Source organism: Theobroma cacao, chromosome 3, assembly GCF_000208745.1.
Source record: "Theobroma cacao cultivar B97-61/B2 chromosome 3, Criollo_cocoa_genome_V2, whole genome shotgun sequence".
NCBI lineage: Eukaryota > Viridiplantae > Streptophyta > Magnoliopsida > Malvales > Malvaceae > Theobroma > Theobroma cacao.
The window spans coordinates 20,993,134-21,002,681 of NC_030852.1; the positions used below are offsets into that span (position 1 = coordinate 20,993,134).

Below are 9,548 nucleotides of genomic sequence, written 5' to 3' on the forward strand. Positions count from 1 at the left end.
ATAAGATTGACTTGCCTTAGTTTAGGATTGATCGGAGCTATGTTTCTTCAAGATTCCTTAACATTTTAGCATGTAACTTTGACCATATCTTCCTTGTGATCAAATGTTGAGTTGAGAATGAATTTCTTGACTGAAGACACCTTGGTGTTGTCTAGATTAATGATCTTTGAGCGCCTAAAGATAAGCTCCATCATTCATGAACCTATCTTGCAACTTCAATATCTCAAGGATAAATGTTATAAGGATTATGAACTCATACAACTAAGTCATACAAGCTTATATACATAATTCAATTACTTCAAAAAATCAAGCTTGTAATTATGTAAGAACAATGTATGAGAGTTAAATCATTTCAAGAACTTGTCAAGAATCATTCAAATAATATTTAAACAAATTAGGATCATTTTGTCATAATCAAAACTATAATCATTTTAAAGCTAACAAGCGGAACATGACTTGACCCTCTCGGTTGCAAGCGGTTGCTAGAACACTTATCAAGAAAGAATGGATCACGGCTTCGTGACATGAGCTACTATATAGCTACGCACTTGTAATATCCTTATTTTCAGCATACTAGGACAATTAAGAAACGTGCCTAGTGAACGAGGGAGAGAATAAATTTTAAGCTTAGTTTTTAAAGGTTTAAAATCAAATTGCTAAGTAAATTGAAAGAGAAGAACATATGAAGTATAAAAAAAACCAAAGAAAGGCTGAAACAAGAATAATTTGATTTCTGTTTCTTCCAAGATTGACCCCCAAAAAGGGAGAGGTCAACCTTCTGGCATCCAATAGCTCTTGGTGAGCTTTCTGTAAATGTAGGATTGACCTTTTGAAGAGAGCAAGTCGATCCCTAGCTTCCAAACACTTAGAAATTTTTCTATGAGAGACAGGATCGACCCCATTGAGTTATAAGGTTGATCCTTAATGTCCAACAAAGCATTTGGGAGCTTTTTGTGACTGTCAGGATCTATCCCTTTAAATTAAAAGGTCGATCCTTGTGGGTTTGAAAGCCAACTTTGGTTGGTTTTCCAGCTTATTTCACTTGAAGAAAAATTAGAGTTCTCTTTGGCCGAACGCTCCCAAGTTTCTCCCTTGATCTTTAGGCATCCAAATCTTCAATTTGGAGCTTGGAAATTGGCAACCAAGGTGAGGTTGAGCTTCGTTGTGGCTTACGCTTCAATTTAACTGGTTTATAACTTTATTTCTATTTATTCTTTAGTTAAACTGCACTCCCCCTAGGTTGGAGGATTTTGGAGTTCGGTTGGCTTTGATCTAGCCACCAAGGTAAGAGTTTGAATACCTTGATATTGGAGTTTGTGGATTTGAGATTTGAAAACTATTAGTTGAAAAATGAAGTTGAGCTTAAGCTTAGTAAATCCTGGATTTGAGATTTGGATTTATGCTTAGGGAGCCCGATCAGGGCAACCTAGGGGAGCTCCGGTGCTCTCTAGATGGGGAGTTTTTTTTTAATTAATAAAATATAAAAAATTAATAAAATTATATAATATTAATTTTAAAAATTAATCAAGGGCAACATTATCTTTTTACTCTTACTACGTCGTCAAAGTAACGAAAACATTAACAGTTGACTAATGACTCTACCTATGTGTCCAACGAAAAATATTATTTTTGGGACAGAGTGTCCATTTTAAAAACTAATGAACCCCCGTATAACTTTGATTAAAACTTAAGAAAGTGAAGGTATTTTACCCAAATTTATATTATGTGCCCATTCAAAAAAAAATTTATATTATCTGCACTTCATATACATTTTAGATCATACAGTACAATCACAAACTATAAATAGGAGTAAAAAATAGAGCAAGTGTGGAGTTAAATATTAGATTTATCAATGAGAAAGAATAATATTTATTTAACATATTTTAAAATCCCTCACTGGAATCCTTCGTAACAAAGCAATTTTTTACATTCTATTTTCTAATGGAAATATGCTAATCCGTAGACTCTAGTGCTGCATATATTTCCTTGCTTATAAAAACTTGAGCTGAACTTTTATATTGAAGGTCTAACTTTCGGCAGTCATATATTTCTGAGACTCAAAAGCTATAAATTACAACATCCAAGATTCCAAAACAGCTTGATTTCAATGTCAGACTTAAACATTTGCTTAAGGAGATTGGTAGAATTTCTGCTTGTGTTTCTCTTGCTTATAGAATATTGTGGTGGAGTTGTATAACGAATTGAACTCAAAGTCCAAGCAATCACGTTGTGCAAAATTAAAGGGGATTTCCATGCTGATGAGGAGGAATTTAGATAGACGATATATCAGGTAAAAGATCGTATCTAAGAGTTGTTGGAAACACTGATCCTCCTAAACCTTAATTGTTGGCCTTTGAAAATGCATGGCATGCGCTTGCACTCGAGACTAATCTCTTTTTAGTCATTGTATAAGTCTAACATTAAACGCACCATTACTAAATTCCAACTCCAAATTCTTTCGAATTTAAGACTTACCTAAGAACCACTTAATCCGATCTCTAAGTTTACAACATCTTCTAAAACTTTTGGTGGGTTTTCTTTCTAATGTAACAGCAGCCTTACTTTGCAATTAAGACCGTTAAAAAATTAGCTATCTTTGCTCCAACTTTTGGAGAGAAGAAGTCAGGACTCAGGGTCCAAAGACAACGACAGTTCCTTTCTATGAATTTCTATCACAAAGGGTAGCAAGGCCTCAAGCCTTTGATGCCTCCATGCCTACATGCCTATTTCCACTGTGCCACGTGGTCATGCAGACAACACCATTTAAGTTAAACAGTACGGTCAGCAACCGGAAATTTAGGGCCAAATTATGAGGTTGGTAAATGAAGACAAAACACTTGCAAACACCAAATGATTGTTTTTTTCCCTCATTTGCCTATTGTCCTCCTCTAAGTTTAGTCACGTTGAATTTGTTCATCTTCTTCCTCAATGCATCGTCACATCATGTTTTGCGCTCGCGTTTCTTGCCATGGATCCACTAAGGTTATCTTTGGATTTGTTATTGCAAACGTCTAAATATCATTTAATAGTTATGGAAGCAAAAATGTAATCCAAGGATAAAATCATTCATAAGAAGAAATAAGAATTTAAGGTGATTTGACATTTTAATTTATCTACATCTACAAATAACAAAAAAAGATTTACTAATGATAAGGAACTACAAACATATCAACACTAACAATCAAAAACTCACTCAAACTCACACTTATACTTGAAGTGTCTACACATGTCAACTCTATAAACTTTAACACTCTACTTACATCTTTCTCTCATGCCTCACCCTACTAGGCTCTCCTATCTTTATACCACACTAACTTACACACCAAGAATCTCCTATATTTATAGTTTTCTTTTCCATCAAGCAAACTTGTCAACCTAATAAACATAATTACTAAACAATATCTTTTAATAAACAAAAAATCTAATTCAAATATTTTGAGGTTTTAATATCAAATTCTACTAAGTTGATTATTGTGATTGTGAGAATTGGTGATTACGATTAAAAATTACAATTGAAAGCAATTACTATCACACCGATTAAAAATTACAATTGAAAGCAATTGTAACTACAAATGTTAAAGCGATTGAAAAATAAATTTATTACAACTAAAATTTTTTAACAAAATGCTATATTATTTTTTATATTTGCGTTTGCTATTAAATTTAACGATTGCAGTCAAACCTATTCCAATCCCACACATTTGCATTAGGCAATTTGAGTTAGCCAGGGGACCCAGCTAGCTGAGGCGGCAAGAGACTGACTAAGGGCTAAATGCACAACAACTGCATGCCTAGAAAAATAATTGAAAAAGGCATTGTCTATATAGCTCGGGGCTTCTCATAGACTTTGTAAGTTGTAGTTTTCCTGCACGAATTTGGAATGGTGTTGGTGTAGGGGTTTCTTCTAGCAGCTCCCCTATATTATTGTAATTTACGTTTTATAGGGGCTGACAATTGACACCATGGTCTAAAGTTGCTTAGCTCTCAAAGGGCAAGGCTAACTCATGAGTTCGGTTTTCTTAACATCATAAAGGAATATGGAGGTGATCCATTTTTGTTCCTATGTCAGTCTGAGCAAGGCCATCCTTCAATCACCCACAGTTGTCTAGATCCTACCGTATCTCGATTAGATTTTGATGGGCCAACTTGCAGTGGGATTTTACCTTTCTACAAAAAATAAAAGAGGTTTAAATGTGAGTGTGACCCATAACACAAGTTCTACGATAGACACTAGAGAGGGCGAATGCAAGAGACGAACAGAAAAGAGATGTGCCTTCATTAAACGCACAAGAGACAAAGGCATCAATTTGGTAAGACGTAAACATCTGTACTTTATATAAATTTGAAAATATTTAAATCCTGATTAGTTACATCCAATGAACAGATCCTATATATTTTTTCTTGCCAATTCTATATTTTTCTTTCCATACGAAGTCTCTGTTAGCATGATCGTAACTTGGAATTGTAATGTTCTCTCGCCCTCCATATACAACGCACAGCCTAGATTGGGACACGTGGCTGTTTAAGATGTAGATGCTTTGCATTAACAAAAATCAAGGGCATTTTTGCGGACTTGATTGACCATGGCCCACATAGTTGGTGGGCCTATATAATGCAGAAATTTGTGACAAATGGGGTCCTGTTGGATTATATGTAAATCATCAATGTTTTTGTTGTATATGTTCTTATCAACTACCTTGTCCTGCAATTCCCATCCTCAAAGTCTCTTTATAAGCTGCCTGTGCCCCCCATTTTCAAACTCCCCACTACTAGTCATAAGAGAGTGTTAAAGAGAGCAAGAAGCTTGCTAGGTTTCTTCATGTCTAGCCAAGGATCACGAGCTTCAAATAAAATCACAGATGATGAGCTCAGTGCTCTCGTCTTAAATCTACAAGCATTGCTGCCACAGCTGAATCAAGGCCGCAATGGCAGGGTAGAGCCTAAAATTTTCTCCCTCTCTTTTTCTTTAAATTCTTCTTTCTTGATTCACTTTATCAAAGCGTGGTGCCGTAATGCTGTTTGCTTGTTTATACTAATAGTTTTGTCCTGCCATTGACAAGGGTGAAGTGACCGAATATGTTAGCTAGGCTCTTCATGATGAGACTATTCTGATTATAACTGGACAGTAATCAACAGGATGCCTGCATCGTGGAGAAATCTTATTTTAACTCGGAATCTATTGCAATGATCATGCGCAGACCTGCTGGACTGAATTCCAAATGATAATAACAATAATATGATTTTCTGATACTCTCCAAGCACAAGTAAAAACTAAAAAGAAGTAGCTCCAGAAAACCCTTCCAACAAGGAGGACAAATCATGAAAACAGTGGCAGCGATAGAATAAAGCTGTGCTGTGGGACTTTGAGTGCATATATTGTCATGTCTCTGCTTATGAATCTTTTCCATTGCTAAGCATTATTTCTATGATTTTATTTTGTAGGCATCAGCAACAAAGGTTCTGAACGAAACATGCAGTTACATCAGAAAATTACAAGCAGAGATCGATGATTTGAGCGAGAGACTATCTCAATGTCTAGGTTCCATGGATATAACTAGTTTAGATGCGGAGATTCTTAGAAATTTGCTGCAGCAGTAAAGCCCCAGAACTCTTGCCTCTCCCCTTTCTCAATTTGTCTGAAGTTTCAACAACAGACAAAAGTATGTTGTTTATCTTCTGTGCAACTGCCATTGTTTCTTAATTATTTCCAAGTTTGATTGGGACTTGGAGAGCAGTTAAGAGCGTAAACTGTGTATGTCTAATGTTAGTATTTCCATGTTTCATTGTATCTGTCTCATCTCATTCTTCCTTGTTCGTCTTTATTAAACTAAAAAAATTTTGGTCTCGGGACCCCCGTTTTACTTAAAATTATGCACTGCCAAAAGCATTTTCCTTGGAGTTCTTAATCCAACCGACAATAATTTTTGCAATTCCCCAGTTACGCCATTGGTTCTATGTATGTATGTATATATATTCAGCTAACAGTTCCTACATGCAAATGCAATCACTGAATCTGAGATACTGTTATGGGAGTGGGACAATATCTATTATCCTATGAGATGAGGAATGCAAATTAAGAGCGTCTCAATTAATTAATAAAAAATGCCATTTGGGCCTTAGCTCAGGTGGTTGGGGGCTTTGAGAGTTTTGGTAAGAGATTATCTATTCAAAGTCATAACACTGCTTCTATCCCCAAAACAGCATTAATACTAATAATCTATTTAAAGGTTTATAAACAACTGATTGAAAAAGAAATAAAAAGAAAAGGAAGAAGAGATTTAAGATGCTGCCAAAACTCAACAAATTAAGGCATAATGCAACAAACGATATTATGACCAAGAGACAGTACACGAATTGCAAAAGTTGGTTCCAATTTTTCTTGACTAAATGTTCCTTTCTCACATGAAAAGCATATGCCCTTGATGCTAACATCCATGGAACCATCCAGATTTCAATAGTGCAATAAAACTAAATATACAAATTTTATTCATCCGGACTCCTCCCATGTTGTTGATGCGAGTTGAAGTAAGTTGTCTGCTTCATAAGTCTAGGTCCTGACAAAAATTTCTATTAATTCACAACATGACACACAACATAAAAAATGTAACGGGGATGCCGGGGACCATTCAGTTAGATTTGCTTCTCTCTGTTTCTTTTTCCTTTTTTCTAATTTTTGACAGCTAAGTAGTTCAAGGTCTTCCAGCAGTAAACCGTAATAGGCAATCTGAAATAGGCCTGATGACATCCTAAAAGAGAAGAAACAAAAGAAGGGTAGTCATAGTGACACTTATATCAACAATTTCAAAGAACTAAGAAAGCATGAGATTTCCAAGTATAGAATAATAAAAACAGAGGTGGGGAATTGGTAACTATTTCCTCAGTTCACTTCAAAGAGGTACATGCCTGGCTACCAGCATATAAAGTAGATTTATATTTCATTTCAATCAGTATACCGATCTGTTGAAAACTAACTGCTGGAAAGAAGACTCAGAAGGCAGAAATCCATAAAGCCTTCCTATAATCTATTTAAGTTCTCCCAGTATTCTGAAAAATTGCCAGCAGTGCGCAGAAGCTAGCAACATAAAGTAATTTATTGATATTTTACCTTCAGATGCACTCTCATTCTGCATTATTATTCTTTTAACAATCTCAAAAGCCAACTACTTCTGTCCATTGCACACAACGCCTTCATTGGCATTCACCACCATCATCTGCAATAATTAATCCATAGGAGCAGTGGCTTCTGCTTCCAGATCTATATCGTTTAAAGATATTAGGCCCACTTTCACCTTTTATCTTTCCATCCTTCTTACCAAGCATAGCCTAAAGTTAACGAGTTTTGACTCAAGATCATAAATAAGAGTTTTTCAAGAGATGAACCGTTGGTCATAGCAGTGACCCCACAAATTCACACATCAAGTTTGAAAGTGTTAATATGTCTTTTAAGTCGATCAGTTGAGTGTAGAAATATATTATGTTATTTTAAACTTTGACTTTAATAAGTCTTTGTGTTTGTAACTGTTATTATAATTATTATCTTTAAGCAAAGGAAATTATAAAGTGTTATAATTGAGATTCTTATTACATCATAGTATTATTCTTAACATTGTTCCGAGTTGATGCTTTATCGAGATTGGAAATTGATAAAGTCAAAAAATCACCACATGGTTATGTTTCTCACTTGTGAAGTGAGTAATCGATCTTATAAATTGAAGTATGGGAATAGTGGAACTAACATATAGGTGCTTGGTATATGAACAAATTCACTGAACATGGCCCATATTGAGAATTCTATATGATATTTCACTCAAGTGTCTATAGATTAAATTCTCATGACAGTTGTGTAAGCAATCTTTAGACTTGTGATCATTAGGTTGCCTTATGTATGGAGTGCTATACTTTGATACTATCTTTAATGACTATAACCTAGGATGCTTATAAAAGTTAGATGTTGGGTATAGCATGAAGTACATGAAAGCAAGTGAATGATTAGTAGAAGTTTCATTGCCTTAAGTGATACTAAGAGGTATATCCTAATTGCATCTTGATAAGTAATAACTTAAAGGAATTCTTGGCCAATGCAGAATGAAAAGGCAGAAAAGGATTTTTTGGAATTTTATTAAAAGGAGTTGATTACAAATATAAAAAGCTAACATGGTATAAACAGCATAAAGTAGACGTCGAGTTCTATGTCTTGTCGAGATATTAGTAGAAGAAGGGATATTAATTATACGAAAATATAGTTCACTGAAAGACTAAGTCGAACTATTAGTAGTTTTTTTAACATTTGGGTATTCATGATACATTGCTAGATGCCAATCTTGATATATAAAAATGAACTAATCAATTCCAAAATATGATAAAGGCAAAAAAGTTTGATTTTTCTAATTTGGGCTTACATCATATTATAGTTTATATTTATTACCAACATGTTAAGAACCTAATAAGTTACACATATTAAAGATGACTTAGTGAGAAAGTAAAATAAGGAAATTAAGTTGAACTTACTTACATTAAAGTTATGAACTTCAACAGTCTAATTGAAATGGTCAATTAAATCATGGGGGCAATTTTACAATAACTTAATAATGAAGTTAACCCTAGTTTGCTCATATAAATATAATGTTATTAGTTGATCTAAGTGACTAAGTGTTGAAAAAAACAAGCGGTGAAAAGGTGCGGTAATCTTAAGAGGGAACCCAACCAGTGACACACCCTCTTCCCTTTCCAATCAGTAGCTGTTTTTCTTTTCCCACTTTTGCTTTTCAATTTCGGGTTTTACCTTGAGAAATGCAAAAACCATAACTAACAAGTTTGATCAGCCCAAGAATTCCTTATCCTCCTTCGAGTTTTCCACACTGGCCATTTGTTTGGATTAACGTTAGAGATTGTACAAGTGAGCAACTTGTTGATTGAAGAATTTTGTGATTCAGTTTGTTGATTTCTTGATTTCGACATCAAAGATCATAACGGTCAACAATTATTCTTTTAAGTGTTGTGTTTTTACATTAAATAAAGTAAAGGATGATTTTGCATGAAGGAAAAATTGTTAATGTTCGTTGCTTTACTATGATCTTTTCATGATTTTTCCTCATATAATCTTTCTTTGTTAACATTTTTCTTTACTTACACTCCAAGGAAGTCTAGAATTAAAACATTTCCTTTTATACTATTTATTTTACTTGCACTCCAAGTAAGCCTTGTATAGGATTTTTCTAACTCCATTTTTTAAGTCATTTTATTTTTCATGGTATCAAAGTAGGTTACGAAACCCTAATTTTTTTAAAATGGCAAGAGATGATGCGAACAATGACAAAGGCAAGAGTATTGAAGCATTGATGGCGAGTGTGAGTGCTAATCAAAGCAAGGTTATTGATGCCACTTTTCCATACTACTTCCATTCGACTGATCATCTAGGCTTGATTTTTGTGAAGCACCCTTTCAGTGAAAGTAAAGATAATTATTTCACATGGAGGTGTAGCTTTATGAATGCGCTCTATTCAAAAAACAAAGTAGGTTTTGTAGATGGAATGATAAAAAAACCAAAT

General features: G+C 34.4%; 1 protein-coding gene across 1 annotated transcript; it reads left to right on the top strand.

The window, feature by feature from the left end:
* Nucleotides 4,711-5,861, top strand: LOC18604645 (transcription factor PRE6). Its single transcript, XM_007037228.2, has 2 exons — nucleotides 4,711-4,933; nucleotides 5,443-5,861. Exons 1-2 carry the CDS (start codon nucleotides 4,820-4,822, stop codon nucleotides 5,596-5,598), a joined length of 270 nt encoding a protein of 89 aa, XP_007037290.2. The 5' UTR covers nucleotides 4,711-4,819; the 3' UTR covers nucleotides 5,599-5,861.

Bases quoted from the DNA above. Each gene is read 5' to 3' on its own strand.
- LOC18604645 (XM_007037228.2), top strand. From the start codon at position 4,820: ATGTCTAGCCAAGGATCACGAGCTTCAAATAAAATCACAGATGATGAG. The intron at 4,934-5,442 runs GTAGAGCCTAAA...TTTATTTTGTAG, and splicing joins ATCAAGGCCGCAATGGCAGG to GCATCAGCAACAAAGGTTCT.